A 23,715-nucleotide genomic window follows, 5' to 3' on the forward strand; every position below is an offset into this window, starting at 1 on the left:
TGAGTGTAAGCTACTAGCTGACTGCTAAGTGAGGTTGGGGGCAGGCGTCCCTTATAAGGCCTCCCTGGAGTCTGTGCAGCATTTCCCATCCTCAGTGAAGAATGATTTTTTTTTAAGTTCTCTTTTATTGTCCTCCACACAGGGAGAATGATCTTTTAAAAGGCTGCATTGAGGAACCAGGAGTTTCCTTAATGAAAATCCAGTGGGGAAAGTGAAAGGCTTCATTAGGACATGGAATCTAGGGAATGGGTCCAGCAGTGGTACCCACAGCAAGAGTGGGCAGGGGCTGGGCAGTGGGAAATGGGCACAGGGCCCTAGCTGCTATTGCCTCATCTCCTGTTCACCAGGGTGGTGGGCAAATCCAGAAGAGAAGCCAGGGTGGGGGCCCAACAATCCTTGAGCTCCTAGTCAGGAATTGTACGGAAACCTAGCCCCACCCACCCACTCTCTCCCAGGGCCAAGTTTGTAGTCTTAGAAAACCCTGGAGATTTGATCTTGGTGTGTGCTGAAATTTCTCTTTGCGGAGCCCCTGAGAACCAGCACTTGGGGAGGGCTGGGGTGGATCCCTCATTAGGATGGAAACCGAGCTGTTTCTGTGCTGTCTCCTAGCTCTCAGGAGGAGATGTGGCTGGCTAGAGAAGCCTCAGTGTGCTGGACTTGCAGAGGCCTGTGAGGGAGTTCCCTGCTCACCCCACCTCACCCCATCCCCCTGTAGCTGCATCTGGGGCTCCTTCCAGTCCATGGAGAGGATAGCTTGGGTCCTGATGGCTGCTGCCTGCCCCCTCCTCCAGCTGCAGGATTCGAGGGGTGTCTAAGAGCTGACTGGGGCTTAGCTGAGTGTTAGAAGCCCTTTGAGAAAGTGAAAAGAGCTGTTTCCTTCCCCTATTCTGCTCCCTCCCTGCCCCCACCCTTCCTTAGAAGTGCATCTATTAGACTGCTGGACAGCCACAGGCTTGGGGTGAACCCTAGCCATCAATTGAGGACCTTGCCAGGAAGTGGGCTGCTGAGGCAGACTGAGTGTGGGAGGATGGGCAGAGGCCAGGTCCAAGGGCCAGCAGACTGGTGGCTTGCCTGCCCTGGCCCTGGAGTGGCAGGTCCTGCTCCAGTGCTTGCCATGGGAAGTCAAGATGTGGCTATTCGACTGGGGGGGCCAGGGCCTCCAGAGTTTACAGGCTTAGAAAACAGATTAAAAAACTAATCTCACATATCCAAGGAAGGAATTTATCAAATCAGCATTTTCCCAAAGTATGTTTCAAAACATTAGAAACATGAAGTGATTACTTGATGGGAAAAAGGGGATAGAGAACCCCAGGTTTGGGAGAATCATGTAGCTCATAATAGACATTAATAATTATGAGAGATCACTGTGGGCTTCTTGGGGATTTCACAGGGCAAACAGGCAGCACACAGCAATTCCATGGGGGCTAAAGGGACAGAAATCCCCGTTTTTATTTGACCCTTGTCACGGAAGATCTCATGTTCCACAGGACACCATTCTGGAAAATGTTTGCCTTGTGTCTTACTCCAAGCCAAACCCGTTTGGGAAATCATGACACAGACCCAAAGACTAGGGGAGGTATGAGACTGCAGAGAAAGCTGCCAGAGGAGTGAGAGGAAAGCCCTTGAGGCAGGAAATAGGACTCAAGATGGGAGGCATGAGAGGGAAAAGTCCAGACCCTAGGGGTGAGAAGGTGCTGTGTGGCAGGTGCTATGGCCTAGGGGGAGAAGGGACTGTGGAGGTCAAGTTCTCACACCCCTCCCAACCCCACACTCAGTGCCAAGGGGGTGCCAACAGTGCTTCCTAGGTGACCGCTGCAGCCGTGGTGGCTGCTGCAGCCATGGTGGCTTGGGGTGGCTTGGGGCAGGACATACTGGTTCAATTCTGTCAGGCCCAGGGGACAAAAGGAGGGGCCCTGCTCCAGTGCTGCAAGAGGGGACTGGTGACTGACTTGTTAAGTCCCTCTACTCTATGGTATGGATTGAGGAGCCCAGGCAAGCAAGAAGTTAGTCTCCCTGGCAAGGTGGGGTGATGTCCCTTCCATCTTCAAACCACCCCTGCCCTTTCCCATCTCCCTCCAGCACCAACGGGCTCTGTTCTTGTGCAGGGGCATGACATCACTGGGAAAGTGGGGGCTGTGGTCAGAGGCACCCTCAGAGGCAGCTCCTCCAGACCTCCCCTCCTCCTCAGAAGCTGCAGCCCCCACAGTGCAGCCTAGCACCCCAGGCAAGAGCACAGGGGCCTTAATATATGTTGGTATGTGGCTTGCAAGGAAGACAGGCACCAGGCCAAATATTGCTGTTACAAATGTCAAGTGTTACTGTGGAAAAGGAGCAGGACTGCCTACGTGCCCAGCTAACCTTTGCCAGCATTTTTTTTCTGACTCAAGATCTTCCTGAAGTCCAAGAAGGTCAGTCTCAGAAGCCAGAGGGGCAGGAGTTTCCTAACTTAATAAGCAATCTCAGTTTCCTAGACAAAGCCCGTTGACCCCTTCCTTCCTCTCATGGCCATCTCCCTCCCTTCTGGAACATACCACCTATATGGAAGGCCACCCTTCTCCTTAGGTGGCCTTCTCCCTCCTGGAATGGATGGAAAGGCTCTTCATTTCCAACTCACACAGATGGCATCCATCAATTTAGAACAGAAAAATACAGAGATACAATAATGATATAATTATGTGATATAAATATTAACTCCATCGCTTTCCTGATAGGTCTGTGTGGTAGACCACCTCATAGCCTCATCGGAGCACAGAGGCAGTCATGACAATAAAAATAACAATAGTAATTACAAGAAGTGTGCTCTGAAGACAAAAACCATAAGGCCGAGCTCGATGTACGAATATAAAAATAGAATTCACACATAGAAGCATTTCCAGAAGTCAATAACACACAGTACCATGGGCGTGGGAAGTATGGAGAGTTGGCAGAAGCTGTCCATACTTTTCTAAGTGCAGGTGTTCCTTGTTCAGAATTTTGAGTTCCTCCTCCATTATCCAGAGTAACGTTTCCAGGGTACCCTGCCTGGAGCTGGCCATGCCTGGGCCAGCCTAGAGGCCACCGAGAGTCTGGCTGGTCATTTCTTCCTGGCCTTTCTGAGATAGAGGGGCTGCAGCTCTTTCCTCCCCTTCTTCCATGGCCTCTACCTCCCCCTCCACTCCCTTCTTCAGCCTCCCCTCCACCCCATGGTCCTCTCCTTTGCTTTTACCTGCTGACTTCCCAGCCACAGCAACCCCAGGCCTGAGGCTTCCCAAGGGTAATCTCAATGTCTCTGGCTCACTTACTGTGAAGAGGAAGGGGGGCCTATTTCAGACCCCAGTTTCTGGGCGTGGTCGGGTGACTCAGATAAAATCCAAGGCAGATGTACAGTCTGAGTTTGAGTTTGGTGGAGCAGGAAGCCCTGTCCTGCTTTTTCATCTGTTTTTTTCCTCCTTTCTTCATCTTGGTTCTTTTCATGGAGGGAATCTCGGACCTGACGCTCTTCTCCTCCTCCTGTCAGTTTTGTGCGTCATTAACTTGCTCATATGCAGGCTGGGAATGACTTTTCATTTAGTCCTCCTTCTCCTCCCCCTCTGAGCTCCCCAGCCCAAGAAACACATCACTGCTGTTGGCAAAAACACCTCCCTACACACCCAGACAAAATGCATCCTGGCCACCTGAGCCTCACCTCCAAGAACCAGCAGGATTTAGCAGCTTTTTCCCCTCCATTTTCTTCCCTTAAAAGAGAAAAGCCTTCATAAATGAAACCATTTATAACCAACCATTATTTTAACAGAAACCAAAAATCCCAGGGTGGGAAACAGCTGGTTTCCCCTGCAGCTGAGCTAATTGATGCTATTCTGGGTTCTTGAGAATGCCTGCTCTGGGGTCCCATAGTCTATGCTAGGGTCTCTCACCCTCTCCCCACCTCAGAAGTCTCTCAATCCTCTGCAGTCCCTGGCAAAGCCCTAGGTCTGTGCCTGCCCACCAGCTGTAGCTATTCCGGGGAGCTGCCACATTCCCACCCTCCCCCTCCTCCTGCCCTGCACTTCCCGGGATCCCCTCTCCCCATCGCTAGTCCACAGAGATGGGGGATGACATTCTCCTAGAACCCACCCTCTCCCTTCATTAGCTTGGAGCCCCTGATGGGGAAGGGATGCCCATCAGAGGTCTGGGCATCCCAGGAAATCTGGCCTGGCAGCCTGGGGTCTGGGGAAGAGAAGTCAGGCTGTAGAGACACTGCTTGGTTTATGAAGTAGTGCCTGAGACCCGGACCACCGCAGGGGCCTGGGAAGCTCTGGCTGTCAATGCTTCTATGACTCTGTCAAGGAGAAGAAATGGTGGGCAGTGGCAGGGAGCCACTCTAAGTGGGGGGAGGGGCTTGCTGTTCCACCTTCTCTGCACCTTCTCTTCCCTGCCGCGACTCACTCTTAATGGGTGCTAGCTTAGAAGCAACTTTCACCCTCCTCCGGCTGCCTAAGGGTCCCTTGCCCAAACACCTCCTCAGACGCATCCACACGCCCACTCCAAGGGTCACTCAGAATGGTCATTGTTCTGCCCCCTGGGAAAGAACCACCCAGGCCTCTCACCTCCGGGCACAACGGGAAATGTGCTCTGGGAGCCATGTCTGAAAACAAACAGCAGGCCCCCTGGGGTTGGCAGCTGACAGTGGGTGCTGGCTCCAGCCTAGGGCTGAGAGCACTGAGGGGCCTGAACAGGCCTTGGACACAGGGCTCTTCATCAAGCTTCAGCCTTTCCAGCCCGGTAGAAGTATGAGAGGCAGAGACTCCCATTTCTAAGAGTCAGTCAGGCAAGTTGGTCCCGCCTCAGCCCTAGCTGGGTGGTTGGGAGACTCTGGGGGCTGCTGGGCCACCTGCTCCATCCCGACCACCCTCTCCTCCACCCTCTTCTATGTGGCCTCCACCTCCCGGGGCGTCCGATTGCGCTCGGCCTGCACCCGGCTTTTCACCTTCTTGCCCAGCTCCAGCCCTGCCCAGCTCTTGCCCTTGGCCTGTTTGCCCCGGCTCCTGGAGGGGCACCACATGCGCTCACAGTACTCATCCACCCGGGGCAGGTTGGCGAAGCCGATGAGCTGCAGGATGTCCTTATACCAGGCCTTGGAGGGGGTGGAGGCCAGGCCTCCCCAGGCTGGGGGCTCCTCTGGCCTTGGCTCCTGAGGAAACAGGCTGTTGAGCTGTGTGGCCACAATCACCTCCAGAGCCAGGCGGACCACAGTCTGGGAGAAGCCATGCTCCAGTGTCTTGCAGGTGTAGATGCCGGCATCCAGGTGGCTGAGTCTGCGGAACAGCAGCCCCTGCTCTGTTTGCACGACTCTCTCATCTGTCTTTACCTGTGGGGGGCATGGGAGGGATGAGGGGGACATGGAGCAGGGCACAGACAGCATCAGTTACCCTCCCTGCTTTTCCAATCGCAGTTCAGGACTTGGTGCTTAAGCATTTCCCCTCCCCATCTCTCCTTCCTAGGCCGGCCTCCTCAGCTCTGTGAGCCAATTGCAGGCAGGGTCTCACCTTCTTATAACCCGGGACAGGGCCTGCAAAGGAGGCTTTTCAAAGATTTCACTGACTGGTTACTCCCCTAGTCAGAGTTCTGTGGTGCCTCCCTTGGCCTTAGGGGGCCCTGCCACATAGTCCCTGGGAATAGGGTGGGCAAAGGGGTACTTATAGGCTTTTATTCAGAAAGGGCTGTACCCATAGCTCTAGGACTAGAAGTCCTTTCCACTTTCCACACACACACACACACACACACACACACACACACACACACATACACACACTCAGCCTTCCCGGTCCCTGTCTGCACTGTTCACTCCTCCAGCCAGGGGTAGGCTGAGTGCCCCTCACAGTGCGGGAGGCAGAAACAGTACTCTGATCCTCCCTGCATGTCTACACATCTGTACGTTGAGGCTGGACTGCTTGGGCGGTAAGTATTGTGTAACCATCTCATTGTTCCCTGTGCCTGGCCCCCTGGGGGTGCCTTCCTAGTGCCTAGCCCGACAGCTGGCCCAAAGCTGGCCTCCCCCAGTTCCCAAGCTGGAAGGAGAGCCCCTCCTGTAATCGACCCACTCCCTCCCCTTCTCTGCTCCTGGGAGAGGCTGGAGAATGGTTCCTCACCCTGCCCCACCCACGCCCTCATCAGGCCCCAGACTGAAGCCATTTCTGGGGTTTACAGACCTTTCCGGATGGGGGAGATGAGGGCCTGGGCAGACAGCTGGACTCCAGGGAGGAAATGTGGGGCTAGGCAGTTGGGGTGTGTGTAGGGGAGTGTGTGTGTGTGTGTGTGTGTGTGTGTGTGCAAGTGTCAGTGGTTTAGGCACCACCCTGGGGCAGAGGAGAACCAAGAACTCATGGGAAAGAGACCCCTGCAAAGATGATCCCTATGCGTAAGTCAGTGGGCTCCGGTCACAGGAGGGGTTGCAGCCATGCCTGGCCTGGGTGTTCCTGGAGGCAGGAAGAGGGGCGCCTCCTCCCAGGCACTGCAGGGACTTACTATACACTTTTCTTCAGTTGATCTCAGTAGGTTCCCCCTGGAGCCCCTCCCTAGAGATCAAGACTTGGGGTCAAGGAGGAATGTGACATGAGGACATGTGCAGGCTGGAGGCAAGGTCCTTGCTCACCTGGTCAGGCCCCTCGCCCCCTGGCCTCTGCAAGACCCAGTGCACAGCGGCCTGGGGAGACTTGGGCAGGCATTCCAGGAAGGTGCTGTTGTGTTCCGTGCCGTAGACCGTGGTGGTTGCCACAGGGCCTGTAGCCTCCTCTGGAGGGAGGTGGAGGGGGGCTCAGCTCAGGACTGTGAGCCCCTAGGGCCCCCACCAGTATGACAAGGACCTAAGTGTCCATCAGTCCCCAAGTTGCTCACTGTCCAAAGACCTTTCCTCCCCCAGTATACCGACAGGAGCTGCACACATAGGAAAACTGAGGGCTGGGTGTTAAAACAGGACCAGTCTGAGACCATACTTTACAGAGGTTGAGCTCGGGCCAGAAGGGTGAGGAGGGGCCCCCATGCCTGCCACCACTCACCTTCCTGGCTCTCCCCCAGGCACTGCAGGGCAGGATTGCCATGCCGGATGTCCTGCCTGCGGAACCGGCGCTTGCTGGTGCCAGGCCGGTAGCGGGTGCAGGAGGCACCGTCCCAGGCACAGTATGGGTCCCGGGCCAGGCAGCACTCGGCACAGGCACTGCCATAGGTTTCACACTGGTGCAGCTGCAGCCGGGCCACTCCCAGCCCCGAGCCCACGTACAGCATTTGCTGGGAGAGACACAAGCAGAGCCGAGGTGAGCCTGGACCCCACCTAGAAGCAGCTAGGCTCTTGGCCCCCTTGGGCTTCCTGAGACCACCACCATTTGCAGGCTGTCTTCCAGAACTCTTGGATATATCCCCAGGAACCAAAAATGTTTATCACCCACCTGATATGCACCAGATCCTGTTCTAGGACACGGAAGGCATAGGGCAGACCTGGGGGCTCTTCTTTAAGGGGCTTCTCCAGGCCCTTCCTGTTGCTGACTTTTGCCCTCAGCCTCAGTAATCTTTATTCTAACTTGCCTCTGACCTTAGAGGTGCACCCTGCTTCATGCAATCCCAATACAAAAGTTGGGAGTTACCCAAAGATAAACTGGGGCAGATAAATGAGGAGATTTTGCCACTTGCAAAAGGACACAGCAGACCTTTATAAAGTGGCTTTCCCCTATTTGATTTAAATTACAGAGGGACCTGGGTGGCTCAGTAGGCTGCGTGGCCAACTTCAGCTCAAGTCATGATCTCAAGGTCTGTGTGTTTGAGCCCCACATCAGGCTCTGTGCTGACAGCTCAGATCCTGGAGCTGCTTCGGATTCTGTATTTCCCTCTCTCTCTCTCTCTCTCTCTCTGCTCCTCCCCTATGCATGCTCAGTCTCTATCTCAAAAAAAAAAAAAATGAATAGACATTAAACAAAAATTTCTTAAATAAATTCTGGACTTTGTTTCCAGGCATGTTTCTGTCTCCCCAGAGGGACTGGCCTTTGCAGATCTTCCCTTATGTGAACGCAGTCTCTCTTACTCAGGACTCCCACTGCCCACTGGTTCCATGCACGGGGATCTCAGCTCCTCGCTGGACCCTCAAGCCTCATCGTAAGGCCTAATCGGCAGCCCCCAGGCCTGCTGCAGCACCGCTTCCCAGCAGACAGCAGCCTTGCTCAGAGCTTCAGGTGAGGGGTTAGAGGAAGGAGGAAGGGATGGATGGCAGCTGCCCCTACCCTTTTGACAGAGATCTCCATCTCAGTGATGGGTGTCGGCACCTGGGGAAGGAGCAGGGTCTCAGAGATGGGTGGGCTGGGGCCAGACCTCCCCTGCACCCCTGCTTTCAGCCTCCTCCAGCCCTTGCGTGGGAGCCACCTATCTCCACGCCTGGGTCAGTGCACTCCCTGGCAACTAAGGCCAGACGGTCTTTCCCAGACGTCGGGTTATTGGAAAGGTCCCCTCACGCTGGCTGGCCTCCAAGGAAGAGGCTTGGCTAAAAGCACAAAGCTCCAATGTCCCCTCCCACAGCCCTGCTCTCCAGCAATGAGGCAGCTGTCCCACATCACCCATTCCATGTTGGGAGAACAGCAGTCCCCGGATGCACACGATGCCCTGCCTGGCTCTATGGAGGGCCCAGCAGAACCCCATGGGGACTTGGAATCTCAGCCACCCCCTCACTGTGACTTGAATCTGGCAGGGCTCCCTCCATGGATGCCCCTCCCTGGGCCCTCCAACTTTTCTCTGGGCCCCACAGCCAGATAGAAGCATGAGCAAGGCCCTACGGTGGCCAGTGTCTCACATGCACCTCCCACTGGCTACAGGTTCAGTAAAGACAGGCCCATCTCCTTTCTATATTTTGCTCCTGTGTCCCCGCGGCCAGGCCTAGACTCAGCAGTGGAGCTAGAGGGGACCCCTCCCATCAGTCCCTTTTCCCCAAGACCCCCTTACCTTAAACACCTGGAGCTCCTCCAAAACCACCTCCTCGGACTCAGTGGAGGCCCCACCCTGGAGGGCCATGACCTTGAGCACGGAGCCTGAGTCTGGGACAGGGCAGGAGGGAGGGGTTGGTAGGAGAAGAAAGAGCAGCCTGCCCCACCCCCCAACAGCGGCACACCTCCCCAGCCCGTCCACCCCACTCAGTCCACCCACCAGTCCCCAGGAAGATGACATCATAGGTCCCGTCCTCTGCCTCCACGCGGTCCACCACGATCTGGCGCAACTGCTGGGCCAGGTGCGTTTTGACAAGGACAGGGCGGCCCCGCCATGGACGCACTGGCCGGAACATGAGTGGGTGGGCTCGGGCAAACTGCAGCACCTCATCTGGGTAGTTCTTGGTGCTGCCAAAAGGTCGTCCTGGCTGTGCTGTCATCTTGCTGGGGCACTGTGTGTGGCAGCAAAGGGAGCACCTGAAACATCCTGGGACCACCCCAGCCTGTTTCCAGGCCCCACCGCCTGGTCATTCCCACCTTTGGGGGACTGCTCTTGCTGTAACAGAGGCTTCTTAATGTGGCAGGGCTCTGCTCCCCTCCTTACCCCACCTGGCCCCCCTGGAGCCCCAGCTCAGCCACAAGGCCCTTCCAAGGTACAGTTCCTCTGGTATCGGCTCAACCTTCTTCCCTGGCCTGGCTCCAGGCAGATACTCACCACTCCAGGACGAGGGAAGGGCACCTTGCCCCCATAGGGTCCCCACTGGTGCTGGGGACCATCTTGGTGGGCAAAGGGTCCCTTGAAGACCTCCCAGATATCCTCCATGTGGTACACGCAGACGGCGAAGCCCTGGAACACGGCACTGCCGAGGGTGGACAGGGATAGTCAGGCCAGGGTGGCTGTCATAGGTGGGAAGGGGGCAGCTTGTCCATAGACAACACAGAGGGTGATGGTGCCTGAAGTCAACAGAGACCAAAAACGAGGACACCAGGCAGAGAAAAAGAGAGGGAGATAGACAATAGAGCCTCAGAGTCATAGAGTTGCAGACAGAGACAGCGACCTACAGTAAAGTCGGGACATGCAAGCAGAGGCTCAACAGAGGACACTGGGGATGCAGAGACTGGATCCAGGGGTGGGGGTGTGAGGGGAGGTCCATGCGCCCACCTGACTGTGCTAAACAGGGCGTACACCTCAAAGGTCTTCCCTGCGCTGGGCCACAACAGGAACACATCCTCTGAGAGACAGAGGGCCACCATCAATGCCCCACACTCACTGACTCTGAGCCCTCCACACCCACACCCAGGCCTGCCCCTGGCCATGCCCTCACCCAGCTGGTCAAAGTGGGTCTCAGCACCACCAGGGCCAGGCACGGAGCACACCAGCCTGGCCTTGAGAAAGGTGCTCCATTTGTTCACCAGCACTCGCTGGCCACCGGCGTCATTCTGCGGGTGGAAGGCCAGAGTCAGCCCTGAGCCCCCAGGGGTGGACCCCATTCCTGTTCCTCCACCCTCACCCTTGTGGGCAGAGGCTTGGATGTTGACTTCACACCCTTGCCTCAGTTTCCCTCCTGTCGCTGGTGGGGATGGGTGTAGGAAGGGGGTGCAGTGAGGATCTGAACCTCACCACCTCTTCACAGTTCTCACCACGCAGACACGGCCCACGCGACTGACGGTGACACGGCCTGGGCCACCATCTGGCGAGGGCACAGTTTCTGAGAAGAAGAAGTACACCTTGTCATCATCCTGATCAGAGTTGTCAGGGATCCGAGCGGCCATCACAAACCGGGGATCTGCGAGGTGACAGGGTACAGCTGGTTGGGGGGCCTTTCAGGGGAGAATGAACCCAGCAAGGAGGGGAGGAGGCAAAGGGACCCCACTGGAGGCTGGGGTCCCAGGGAGTAGAGTAGGCACTCCAGTGCCAGCTCTCCTGCCTCCCTGCCAGTGCCAGGGGCAGATCCCAGCCCTGCCCTGTCCTGGGCAGACCTTGGGCTCACCGTTCAGGAGGTTCTGGTCAGAGTCAGAACGCAAAGCTGGTCGGGGACCCCCAGTCCGGAAGATCATGGCCTCTCGCCCCAGGAAGTCAGCCGTGAGGCCCGTGTACAGCTCCCCACCTGGGTGAGGATAGGGCAGAATCAAGGGAGGAGGGCCAGGCCCCATAGCTGGTCCCAGTGCTTCCCAATGACATTGGGTCTCCCACCCTCCTCATGCCCACATGGGCCCTGGCCTCACCCACCTACAAAGGTGCTGGCAAAAGGACTGCTGGGCTCATGTGGGCACCTCCCACGCCCGTTTTGCATACTGCTGGGCTCCAGGTGGAGCACGTGCTGCCAGGGAGGGAGGAAAGGAGGGAAGGGTGTCACCTAGGAAAGCAGCACTAGCCCCCTCCCAGACAGTGGCCATTTCGTGCAGCAATGAGAGTGGGGGTGGGCGGAAGTTGCCCTCATTCAGGGCCTCGCCAAAGGGGTCAGGCTGGCACAAAGATGCCTTTCAGGCTCCTGACCCCTCGGCCCTGAGCCAGGCTCAATGGGGAGCGTTCAGACAGCAGGGAGGAAATGTCACTGCTTCCCAGTGCCTTGTGACACCCGCCCCAGGCTCACCTCCCCACGGTGCCCAACTGTGATGAGGGCACAGGTGGGCTGGAAGGCCCCAGTGCCACACGCCAGCAGGTGGGTCCGGTTGTGGGGCTGCAGCACTCGCACGAAGTTGGCGCACTCCACCTAGCAGGGAGAAGAAGCAGGGTGGAGGAGAAGGGGCAGGATGGAGAAGATGAAAGGGTACTTACCATCCCCTTGGGCCCTGAGGCTCAGCCCTGTCTGGCTGATCGGCTCTGGGGTTCTAGGGTGGGGGTGACATTCTTCACAGACCTTCAAGAGCCCTCAGGATCTGCTCCAAATGCCCCTAGTATAAGCCCCTGGGGGAGTGGCCACAGGCTATCCTAGGGGTCAGGACCTGGTGGTCAGGGCTAGGGGGCAGTCACTCCTGATAGCACTCACCAAAGGATCTCTTCCCTTTCGAACACACTCCTCCTTCTGTCCTGGCTGCGGTGGCCACAGGACCTGAAACACAGCCTAAGTGACTCCTGACCTCACAGCCTCAGTTTCCCCATCTGGCCTCCTAACTCTCCGACAGACCCTCCCCTCTGCCAGTCCAACTCACTTCCCGGGGATCTGGCCATGACTGATCCAGCCGCAGAGAGTAGATGGCATCACGGCCCCCCAGAAAAAGGCGGTCCCGGTACTCATCCAGGTACATGGCCCGAAGGTCCAGGGAGCCCTGGGGACCCAGGAAGACAGCAGAACGGTTGGCAGACAGGAGATCTAGGAGGAAGCAAGGGAGGGGGGCCAGTGCCCACTGCTCAGCTTTACCTCCCCAGCTAAGATGTGGAGGTGGAGGGTCCCAGCTGTGCATTCACCCCCCCCCCAAACTCACATCTGGAAAATGTTTCCATCCATAGGCCTGCTGGAGGGTCTGGGAATTGGCTCCTGGGGGTGGGTGGACAGGGGGCCCTGAGCCCTGCTTCCTACCACTTCATTCCTTAGTCCCTTGATTTTTCAGTTAACGTCTCCTTCCCACAGGCCCATCTGTGCCCTACCCAGTCCCCAAGGAAGATGGCCCTGCTGGTCCCACTGGCAGAACTTATGGTAGCAAGCTGGGCAAAATGCTGGAAGAACCTGGAGGAAGGGTGGGTTAGTCTGAGCAGTGTGCAAGGCTGACTCCGTGGGACAAGCTGCACAGACAGGGGAGGGCGTTCCCAGTAGAGGGAACACCTGGCAAAGGCCTGGGTATGGGGAAGGCCAGGTACAGCCAGGAGGAGCTCAAGGCTCTGGTCCAGGGAGGTGATGAAGGAGGACTTCCTCCTCTATAGACACTGCTCTCACAGATGCCAGGGATTGGGGGTGGCTGGCTGGGGATGCTGATCCCAGGAGCCGAGGGTCCTGAAATAGGTCCTTGGCTAGGGAGGTGGAGGTAACAGGTGGCCAAGGGAGCAGGCAGAAGGATATGGTGGGAATGAGTGTTGGCTACTCTTAAGAAGGCCAACTATCCTATGCCTGCTCAAAGGGTCACCCATCCAAAGTGGCAAGCCCAGCACCCACTCCATCCCTAAACTAATCAACAGCAACAGCCTCTTTCAAGAGGCCCTCCATGGCTGACAGTACTTTGGAGGGGATTTGCCCTATTTGGGCTTTTTTTTTTCTTTTTTTCTTTTTTTTACTTTCCCCACAAACCATAGCTCCCTGGGCAGGACCACATTCTGCCCCCAGACCCAGCTACAGACTCTCCAGAGTGGAGCCATGTCTCCCCTCTCAGGCTCCCCAGAGGAGGCCTGGGTCTCCCCACTTGCATTGGGGTGCCCAGGGGATGGTGGTCACCCCTCTGGTTTCCCCAAGAAGAAGAATCACGGAGAGTCTGTGTCTCAGGGCCCTCTTCTGCGGACCCTCTCCACAGACTCAGAGGAGGCAGTGCCAGCTGCAGCACAGAATATCAGGTCCGATCTGCTGAGCCCCCCACCCCCCGAGCCAGGATGGGCAAGAGAGGAGGCTGGGCTGCGAAGAGCCTCAAACAGAGAGGGAAGAATAAAGACCAGCACTGTGAAATGGGCTGCAGGCAGAGGGAACAAGGCTGTGGGGAGAGGAGGAGGGCCCCCACCGAAGGCTGCTGCCCTGCTTCTTACTGTCCACCCTGGGCAAGGAGGCCAGGCTAAGTGCACACCTCAGGACCTTGCAGACCTGTCCTCTCCACCCCTCCCCATCTCTCCCTGCCCATCTCTAAGGAGGCCTCTCAGGTTGTTCCCTGTGTCTCTGTCTCTCCCACCTCCACCCTCCTTGGACCTGCCCCTGCCCCCGGTCCTCTTCCCCAGTTCCTGCCTCTGGCGGCAACTCAGCTGGAGCACCATCTCCGTGAATTCCCTCCCACTGGCTGTGCTGTGCGGGGGAGTGACCTCTGGCTGGCAGAAGAGACTGCCCCGGGCTAGCTGGGACACCCCAGCTGGGGATGGCACGGATTCCCAGGGTCCCACAAACGCGCACGTGAACAGGGCATGCACTGCCCGTACCTCGGTAGGAGAGTCGCAGGCGAGGCACGCTGGGGCCAGGGCTGGGGCTGGAGCTGCCCCCAAGAAGCAGGAGGCTCCCCAGGATGCAGGAGATGGCCCAGGACGAGGGGGCCATGCTGTGGAACCAAGGGCACCAGGCTGCCCAGCAGAGCCGCCCTCTGTCCCGCTCCTGGTTGCAGTTTGCTCCGTTGCCGCCAGGCCTGACACTTATAAGGCTGCGGCTCCACCCAGTGTAGGGTCAGGGAGGCGGGAGGAGGAGGGAAGGAGGTGGGGGAGGGGCCCCCCTGCCATCCACCTGCTGCCTCTCTCTTCACCCTGGGCTGGCTGGGTTAATGTCTCTGTGTCAGATTGGCTGGCTCCCCACTGGGGAGACTTTCCCAGCTGGGATGTGGGTGGCTTACACAAAATGTTCACAAACCCAAGTCTCCAGAGATAGCCTGGAAGAGAAGTCAGGGGTCAGAGATCAGGGGTTGGTGGGCTGGCCAGAAGTCTAGCTGAGCTCTTCTTTGTTCCCTTGCCCTTCCATTGCTCGTGACAGAGACCCCACAACAAAGACAAACTGACTCTGGGCCCAGAGCCCTGATACCAGGAAGGTCCAGCCCCCTAAAGCACTGGCCTGGCTCCCCGGCTCCCCTGGCAGGTCCCAAGTTGCCTGGGAGGGTCATTCTAGTCCAAGGGACGCCATGCTTTGGGTGGAGGCTGGAAGTCTGGCTACACTTCATAGATCTGGGGTTGGCAAGAGATGAGCCCAGCCTCCTCCACCCAAGCCTATCCGTGTCTGGTCTCCAGGCCCCATCCCAGCTTACTGGGGCAGAGGACAGGATCTACTCCATGCTAGGGAATTCTCCCATTGCCCTGCATCCCACAGCCCTCCAGATCCACCAGAGCCCTGGGGCCCAGAATGTCACCAGGTGAGTGGTGGGTTCTTCCCAGAGTTCCTTTCTGCACACAGACCCTACATCTACACAATCCCTCTGGAGTGAAGGTGGAGGTGGGGCACTCACACCCCCACTCCCTCTACCCTGAGCACTGATTCAGGGCAGGAGAGCCACAGAAGAGAGACAAGGGAGGCACAAGGCTGAGGGGTTGAATAAGGGCAAGGAAGGGAACCTCCCTATGCCCCCCATCCCACACCAGCTCCTGTCTCTGCACCCCCTCGCCCACATCTACCACTGTACTCCACCAGAGCCCTTTACTCAGGATTTGAGGCTACAGGCACTAAGATTTTAAACTTCAGCTGGAGTTGGAGTTCTAAGGATTCTAGAAACTCCCACAAATTAGGCCTCCCATGTGGACCAACCTGAGCCCTTAGATGTGGTCAGGAAACTTGGGGGCATTAGAGAGGGAAGGACCTGGCTCAGGCCACACAGCAGGCTGAGAACAGGCTCTGCTCAGCCCTGGCCCTTCCTGGGACTCTCTTTATCTTCTGGGGCTCCTGGAGTACTGGGATCCTGCCCCTCCCCCATCTCAAACCTGCAAGGGAAACAGGTTGGCTCCTTGAGTCAGCATGAGAACGACCCGGGGACCTGGAGCCCTGTCTCCCTTTCTCCATCTCCCCCTAAAGCATATATGGCTCCTCCCAGGGCGAATGCAATGCCTCCTGGAATTGGGCAAGGGACTTCTCAGGGAGGCCAGAGATTAGTATCAGCCCACCCAGCCTCTGGCTCCTTGGAGAAACTTGGCTAAAGCCTTTCCCTCTTTGGGCCTCAGTCTCCTCCTTCCATGAGCAGGGAGCAGCCACCTTGGGTGTAAAAGGCTCTACACTAGTGAGGTGTGCTTGTTCAGGGCCTGCCATGGTGGTGATTATGTCATGGGCGCTCAGAAGGCTGGAGCCCCTCTGCCTCCATCTCCCTGGGGAGATGTTTCAGTCTGAAGACCAGGCTGGGGGCCAATGTCTGGCTGAAGATTGGATTGGACACGGCCCCTCAACTAGCATGTGGCCACCAGCTGTGGGTAGGAGGCCCCACGGCTCCTCAGTCTGCCGGCTCATCCTGGGGGTCTTAGCTTAGCCAGGCCCCCAGCTTGCGCTGCAGGGAGGCCCCGGTCTATTGGAGCAGGATGTGCTGGGCTGTCCACTCCATACTTGAGAAAAAACAGCCTGTGGTAAGGGCTGGGAGCCCCAGGTCTACTGCTAATTGTTGTGTGGCCTCAAGCAGGTCTTCTCCCTCTTTGGGCCTCATTTTTCCAGTCAGGGAAGTGGGTAAGGATCTTCTGTGAAGGCCACCGCTTGCTGGCTCTAAGACCCCAAAGGGTACCCTTAATACCGCAGATCAATGGGCCCAGCCATGAACATCTTATGCCATCTAATGGACAAAGAGGGAACTGCAGGAGGTCCTGAAGCTGCCCACTGTGTCAGGCCTTGTGCTTTGGCAGTGGGGCCACTCGGTAGAAACCAAAGCATCTTGGCACCCAAGGCAGCAGCCAAACAATCATAATATGAAAAGGCAGGGGCATTAGGAGATGCCGGTGACTGATTCTGATCAAGAAATCAAGGGAGGCTTCATGGAGGAAGCACTATCTAGGCAAAGGATGACACAGCCCAGAAAAAAGAGAGAGGAGCTACTCTCTTCTACTTTCCCAATCCTGACAGCATCCCACATTTGCCAGGTGCTCCCTTCTGCCCTCACTCCGTTCTCCTCACAACTACCTCCCCCTGCCCCCACATCACCCACCCATCCTCCAGCTCACCACCAATAGGGATGTGACTTTCAGCATCTCTGTTCAGAACATCTCTTCGCCTGGGCACCCCCTCCTGCACTCAGTAACCCCACTGCCACAGTTCTTTCCTCATTGCTTCCAGTCCAGCCTCTGTCTCCTTGTCCAGCTTGGATGCAGGCCCAGCACTTAAAGCAGGCCCTTAAAACACTTCCCAGAGACACGTTGCTGCTCACCCTCTGTAGCCTTGCCACTGCGTCTTGCATCACCCTTTGCCAGCTCACTGGGTTTCCCCCAAGCACTCCTGCCCCACCTTCAAGAAGCTTCCCTGGACCCCACATCTCCCTGCAGCTTCAGCACATTTCCTGTAAAACTTCACTGGTATTGTCCATGCTCACCATCTGCCCTTTGCCTTGGCCCCTTTGATCCTCTCCAGTTGGGCTTCCATCCCATTGCTCCAATGAAACCCTCATGTCCAAGTGGCCAAGGCCTCAGGGGCCTCTGGTTCCCTAATTACAGGGTCACCAGCCACCTTCAATGCCACTCTCCTTCCCTCCTGGTTCCTGGGTGCCTTACTCACCTAGGGTCTCTCCCATCCTCCTGGCCACATCTCTCTCTCTCTCTCTCTCTCTCTCTCTCTCTCTCTCTCTCTCTCTCTCTCTCTCTGTCTTTAAATCTTTTTTAATGTTTTATTTTAAAAAATTTTTTAATGTTTTTTATTTATTTTTGAGAGACAGAGAGAGACAGTATGAACAGCGGAGGGTAAGAGAGAGAGAGGGAGACACAGAATCGAAGCAGGCTCCAGGCTCTGAGCTAATTGTCAGCACAGAGCCAGATGCAGGTTTGAACCCACGAACTATGAGATCATGACCTGAGCTGAAGCCAGACACTTAACCAACTGAGCCACCCAGGCGCCCCACATCTCCTCTCTTGAACTACCTATGTGGGATGCCCAGTGTCCAGTTGTGGGCCACCTCTCTCTATACCCTCTCTCTCCAGAGCCCTCATCTAGGACCAGGGTGTCTCCATTCCCTTCTTATTTTGATGACACCTGAGTTTATAGTCCTCTCTCTGCCCTCTCACTTAGCTCCAGCCCCACTTTAACATCCCCACTACCCTGTCCCAGAGGTATCTCAACTTTGACATGGACAAAGGACTCTCCATCTCTTCTGTGATTGTCCCATCAGAATTGCACTTCCTCCAGGAAGACTTCCTGGACCACTGGTCATCACATCTCTACAGTCCCCATTCCATCTCACACTGCTCTCCTCACTGCACTCATCCTTCTGTTGTCTTCCCAAGTTGACGGTAAATTTCATGAAATTAGGGACTAGGCTTCCCTCTGGAGGGTTCCTGCATACAGCCCACATCAGGCACATGTTAGGTATATGTCTAAACTGCAGAATGGTGCACTGGCAGGTGGGCCCACTGTGGGTCTGCCTCCTCTCCTGGGGTGTCGTCATTCCTAGGTGTTTCTGTAGGTCCTTGAGTTCTCCTGCTCCCAAGGGTGGGCCTGAAAGGACCCCTCAGCTCTCCCCTCAGGCCTCCCCAGGGACCAGGCAGCTCCTGTGGTTCTGGTCTCCAGTGGAGGCATCCCCAGAATTCCAAGACTCTCTCTGGAATGTGGGCCTGTCTGGGGAGTGCTAAGGCTGGGGCACAGGTGGAGAGGCCTCGGAGCGGCTGGTCAGAGCAAGGACAGCTGTTGGCATTCTGGCTGGAGCCTGCACACCGTGGCAGCTGTCACTCCTGCAAACATCATTGCTGATACCTCCATGTCCTTGTGGTTCCCTCTCCAAGGCCAGTGCCACTCAGTGTTCTCGCTGCAGCTCTGTCCCCAGCTAAGCTGACAGCCACCAAGCCTCACACTTCCATTTTGTCAGGGAAGAAAAGTGGGTCGCTGGAGCCTCTGAGGTTCAGGGGAACTGGAAATTATACCCCCTGGACCTGGTTCATCAGATAGCCCTGGCCTGGAAACCAGGTGGCTCTGCTCTCTGCCAGGCTCACTGGATGACTGTACCTCTCTGGGTGCTGGGGTCCTCACCTGGCAAATGGGTGAGTGGAAGGAGAATAGATGGTGTGTCCCTCAGTCCCAAGGAACCAGTATTGTCAGCACGAAATGCAAGTGAGTGGGCACATGGACTGGTACTGCAGCCTACTGAGCTCATGTGGCATCCTGCTTCTCCCCGACCAGAGCCAAGAAGGAGCTGGGCCCCTCCAGGGCCTAGCACGGTGCCCTATTCTCTCCAAGCGCAGGACCTCTCAGCCGCCAACTGAACTGGATGACCAAAGCCACAGCCACCAGGAGCCCGTTAATTGTGGATTCCCAGGCCACCACCAATTCCAGATGCTGAATCATCTGGACATCAGCAGTCATAGAAAGGAGTCAGTGGGCCACAGAGCATGGTGATCTCTAATCTAATCTAACCTCTCTGGCAGAAGATGGTGCACGGGGATGGGCAGAGCACAGGCTCTGGGTTAAGGCAAGGAATGGTCATCAGGGCAGCAGTGGACCCTGTGGAGCATCCACAGCCCCCCAGGGAATGAAAGCCAAGTCCCAGGCATCCAGGGAGCAGGGTTTTATTTGCATTCCCTAGGACAGGGCTGGGGGAGGCAGTCAGGGAGAGCCCATGGTCGGTTGAGGACACACCCCAAGCTCACATGTGGGGACCCTGGCCCCTTACCCCCACCCCGGGGCCCGGCTAGAGTCGCCACGTGGCACAGACAGCTCTGAGAGAGGGTTGGTGTCTACTCCACTCCCTTCATGAACTCCAGGAACTCTGTGGAGAGAGAGACAGGCCCGGTCAGAGAACGGGGCCGGGCAGGGTGTGGGCAACAGGGATCCCAGCACACACACCACCCTCACCATCATAGTCAATGCGGCCATCATTGTTCTTGTCACCATCCTTCATGAGCTCCTCGATGTCATCTTCCGTGATGGTCTCACCTGTAGCTTGAAGCATCAACTTCAGCTCATCCAAGTCGATATAGCCATCTGCATTTCTGGGGAGGGGGGCCATGGAGAGGGTGAAGGGGACCTCAAGAGCTCATGGTGAGGGCTAGATGAAGGGAAGAAGCCATGACCCCAGGAGGCAAGACGGGGTCACTGGGAGGTGGGGTATCTCCTTCCCCCATTGCACAAAATGGGAGGCTGAGGCCTTGAGGTCACAAACTGTCCCCCTTTCCCCAGCTCTGTTAGGTTTAGGGTCAGAGGTCCAGGGTCATGCACTTACTTGTCAAACATGCGGAAGAGGTCCGACAGTTCCTCCTCAGACTTTCCTTTGCTGTCATCCTTCATACACCGAACCATCATGACCAGGAACTCATCAAAGTCCACTGTGCCGCTGCCTACAAGGTTAGCAGCACAGCCATTAGTGAGGGACGGTTACAATGCTCTCAACATTAGACCCCAGTATTGTTGCTGCATCCTTGTAGCAACTCTGTAAGATGAGTGTGGTCATTATGCCCATTTCATAGATAAGATGCCTGAGGCTCAGAGAAGTGATACAGTTCCTTCAAGGGCACAGAGTAATAAGTGGCAGAGCCAGGACTCAGGTCCTCAGCAAGAGAAGGGTGATGTGAGTCTGGGGTCTGAGGGACAGAGGGGCTCACCGTCCTCATCCACCTCGTCGATCATCTCCTGCAGCTCCTCAGGTGTGGGGTTCTGGCCCAGCATCCTCATCACCTTGCCCAGCTCCTTGGTGCTGATGCAGCCATCCTCGGCGCCCAGCACGAAGATGTCAAAGGCTGCCTTGAACTCTGTGTCGGAAGCAGGCAGTGGGGTGGGGAGTGAAGAGTGGCCAGGGCTCAGAAGGCAAGGCCCCAGAAGGCCAGAACCTTGGGGTCACCTGCCAACCTGCCCATTTCCCTCCAAGACCTCTGAGGTCACACTGAGAGAGACCCCAGCCTCTGGGGTCCTCATGCTCCCAGCCCAGCCTTGCTGTCCCCACACATACGTTCGGGCACTCACCATTTTTCTGCTCTTCTGTCAGCTGTTCTACCTAGAGAGGAAAAGAGGTCTCAGGCCTCAGACTCAGGCCTTAGCTGCTTTTAAGGAAACAAACCCATTCCACAGATAGGAAGACTGAAGCCAGAAATAGGCAGGCCATTTCCAGGTCACAGTCCTCAGTCCTCCCTCCCTGCCCCCAAAGCCCTGAGAGTCGCCACGTGGCACAGGCAGCTCTGAGAGAGGGTTGGTGTCTACTCCACTCCCTTCATGAACTCCAGGAACTCTGTGGAGAGAGAGACAGGCCCCGTTCTCTGACCCAGCTGGCCTCACTAAGGCTGGGCTTAGGGCCAGGGTGACAGCCCTCCAGAACCAAGGTGACCCTGAGTAACAATAGTCAGTGACCACTCACTCAATGCCCTTTTGGCCCCCCCTTCTGAAACTCAAGCTGAGTGGCTTGAGGGACAGCTGTCTCTCAGGTTGGGACAATAAAACCAGTGTGGGGATGGGCAAAGTCACCCACAGTAACCTGACCGGGATAGCCACTGGGCTATTTTTAACGGGGGACAAAGTTAAACCTGGTGATTGTTCTGGGGACTCTGGCATGCAGGGGGTGGGGCAGCGTTATCTGGCCCCCTGGCCTGCTGGTGCCTCAGGAGCCAAAATTAGTCCCCAGGCCCGCCAGGCCTTGTATGGGCACAGGGTGGAGGGCTGCCCCCCCCCAGATCCATGGACTCCTGCAGGAGAGGCAGGGACACCCCCAGAGCCAGCTATAGTTCTTCCCTGCCCAGGAGGGGGGCTGCACTCCCAGGGCAGAGGGAGGGGTTCCCTTGGGGACAGCTGTCTGTGCCGAATGTCCTTGCCTCTGGGGCAGGGGGAGGTCAGCAACACCCCCCTCCTGCAAGGGACTAGCATCTAAAACCCCTCCGTGACCCCAGGATGCTGCAGGCACTTGGGGTGACCACTCTTCAGTCCTCACCCCTGGCTAAACCACCGAGCCTTGAGCCTGCCAGGCCTGATGTGGGCTGGGACCCCAGTTCTCTATTCCTCTTTCCCTGTCTCTCCCCGTGGCCAATGCTTCCCTGCCTACTTCAAACTTCAAAGCCCCTTCTCCAGCTTAGGATTCCAGATCTCCAGCCCTGTCCTCAAACTCCTGTCCCACCCTCCACAGCATCTTCAGCCACGAAAGAAACTGGAGGTGGGTGGGGGATTGTAAGTGTGAGAAGCAGAATGTACAGGGCAGGAAGGGGGTGGGCAGGGAGACAGCATTATTAGAGACTCAGAGAGACAGCTTGGGAGGAACAAAGAGATGGAAAAAGATTAAGAAAGGCAAAGGTCCAGAGACCACAGACACAAGTGAAGAGAGATGTGGCTGGAAGACAGCGACACAGACTACAGACACTTGGAGATGGAGGCAGACATGATGCTAAAAGCTATGATTTCTCCACCCACCTGACAGCTTCTCTCCAGACCCTGAACCCTTTACTCCTTCCACACCCTGGAACTGGAATGCCAGATCCACTGTCCCTTTGAAGGCCTGGGCTGAAAGTGCACAGGCCCCCTCCTGGGTCCCTACTGCCTTTATGGCCCCCCCATCCTGAGTTGAGTGAGCCCCCAGTGGGCCCACCCACCCCAGCCCTGCCCAGCGCAGTCCCTCACCGCAGCCTTGTAGATGTCATCCATGCTGGCGGCTCACAGGGCAGGCTGCTGGTGTTGCCAGCCAGTCCTGGGCTTAAATAGCCCTGCCCCACCACATTCCGGCTGGCCCAGCCCACCCCTGCTTGCAGTATCCTCCACCCCCTCCCTCTGCCCTGGGGATCTCAGGCTGGCCTGAGTCCCTGTCCTCTGCCCAGTGCAGGGAGCAGATGAAGGGCTGCAAGGGCCACATCTTTTCCCCTTTGTCCCCCATGGCCCCCAGGGGACCCTCTGGAAAGGACAGGACAGGTGCTGCAAAGTAGTGGACCCCAGGCCAGGCTCCTATATACAGTAACTCAACTCCTATCCAATCGGGGAGGTGGGCAATATTATTCCCACTTTTTAATTGAGGAAACTGAGGCTCCTGGAGGAGCTAGTGGCTTGCTCAAGGTATGACCAACTTGGCAGCCCCCGCTGTAAGCTAAACATGTTGGGGGCTGGGGTGGGGTACTGGCCAGGAGTATGCAAGGAGAAGTCGTGCCAAGAGAAGCTTTGAATGCCAAGCTCAGAGTATGGTGCTGTGTAAATGTTGAAGAAGGAATTTTTTTTAAACTTTTTTTAGAAGTTTATTTACTTTTGAGGGGGCATGCACACAAGTGGAGGAAGGGCAGAGAGTAAGAGGTGAGACACAGAATCTAAAGTAGGCTCCATGCTGTTGGCACACAGTCTGATGCAGGGCTAGACCCCACAAACCATGAAATGATGACCGGAGCTGAAGTCAGAGGCTTAATCAACTGAGCCACCCAGGTACCACTGGAGAAGGAAGTTATTGATCCACCTTAGTACAGAGTAGTCTGGAGCCCGTCAGCCAGGGGTGTCAGAGGATCCATGCCCAAAAACCTCTCATCTCCCCAGGGAGGCCCTCTAGGGTTGAGTAAGATTCACTTAGTCATTCAGTAAACACAGATGCCCCATCTGTGCTGGACTATCCCCCTCCAGCTGGGTTACTATCTCCCTCTTCTGGGTCAGGGGCTTCCCCCGTTAGGATTCTATCTCTGTTACTGTCTTCCCCCATTTCAGCGCTGTAGTTTCTGGGTCCAGGGCCAGTCTGTCACCCCCTCCTCCTGAGCTCTGGTAGGCCACTATCCGGGGGGCTTGCACTCGATGGCCAGCACATATCCCTTCCTTTCACCTACAGGCAGAGCCCCCACTTGATAACCACACCAGATCCCTGCCTTGAGTGCTGGGCACTGCATTGATTAACCCAGTAGGATAGAAGAGATCTTCAAGTCTTGGAGAGGTTAAGAACCTCTGTCCAGCTCAGGCTCTAAGCACAGCTTATACGTTTCCTTTAACCCTCTCGTGCCCTACAGGGAACGAGCCTGAAAGCCAGGTTCGGCCTGCCCCTTTTCCGGAGTGGGAAACTGAGGCCAGGCAGTGCAGTGGCTTCCATCAGGTAGCCCGGGAGGTGCGGCGTCTTCTGTCCTCCCTGCCAGGGCACTGAGTGGCAATGC

At 56.6% G+C, this 23,715-nt stretch overlaps 2 protein-coding genes across 4 annotated transcripts; both read right to left on the minus strand.

Moving 5' to 3' along the window:
- Window positions 1-1,413: 1,413 nt before the first annotated feature.
- SEMA3G (semaphorin 3G) lies at window positions 1,414-14,131 on the minus strand. 3 transcript variants are annotated; one of them, XM_029918671.1, is made up of 17 exons: window positions 13,969-14,131; window positions 12,072-12,232; window positions 11,909-11,971; window positions 11,513-11,632; window positions 11,149-11,239; window positions 10,910-11,026; window positions 10,560-10,705; window positions 10,244-10,358; window positions 10,081-10,150; window positions 9,634-9,778; window positions 9,139-9,370; window positions 8,938-9,029; window positions 8,226-8,267; window positions 7,014-7,242; window positions 6,611-6,750; window positions 5,189-5,326; window positions 1,414-3,713 (listed from the first exon to the last, which is right to left on the minus strand). In XM_029918671.1, the coding sequence occupies exons 1-17, from the start codon at window positions 14,081-14,083 to the stop codon at window positions 3,684-3,686; spliced, it is 2,046 nt and encodes a 681-aa protein (XP_029774531.1). In that variant the 5' UTR covers window positions 14,084-14,131; the 3' UTR covers window positions 1,414-3,683. The 3 variants fall into 3 exon arrangements, with proteins under 3 accessions (XP_029774531.1, XP_029774530.1, XP_029774529.1); XM_029918670.1 differs by having other exon boundaries at window positions 4,946-5,326; XM_029918669.1 differs by having other exon boundaries at window positions 1,414-5,326.
- Window positions 14,132-19,184: 5,053 nt separating this feature from the next.
- Window positions 19,185-22,249, minus strand: TNNC1 (troponin C1, slow skeletal and cardiac type). The gene is made up of 6 exons (XM_029917540.1): window positions 22,226-22,249; window positions 20,591-20,621; window positions 20,233-20,379; window positions 19,854-19,968; window positions 19,487-19,623; window positions 19,185-19,400 (listed from the first exon to the last, which is right to left on the minus strand). The coding sequence occupies exons 1-6, from the start codon at window positions 22,247-22,249 to the stop codon at window positions 19,369-19,371; spliced, it is 486 nt and encodes a 161-aa protein (XP_029773400.1). The 3' UTR covers window positions 19,185-19,368.
- Window positions 22,250-23,715: the final 1,466 nt, after the last annotated feature.

This window comes from Suricata suricatta, chromosome 12 (assembly GCF_006229205.1).
Source record: "Suricata suricatta isolate VVHF042 chromosome 12, meerkat_22Aug2017_6uvM2_HiC, whole genome shotgun sequence".
Taxonomy (NCBI): domain Eukaryota; kingdom Metazoa; phylum Chordata; class Mammalia; order Carnivora; family Herpestidae; genus Suricata; species Suricata suricatta.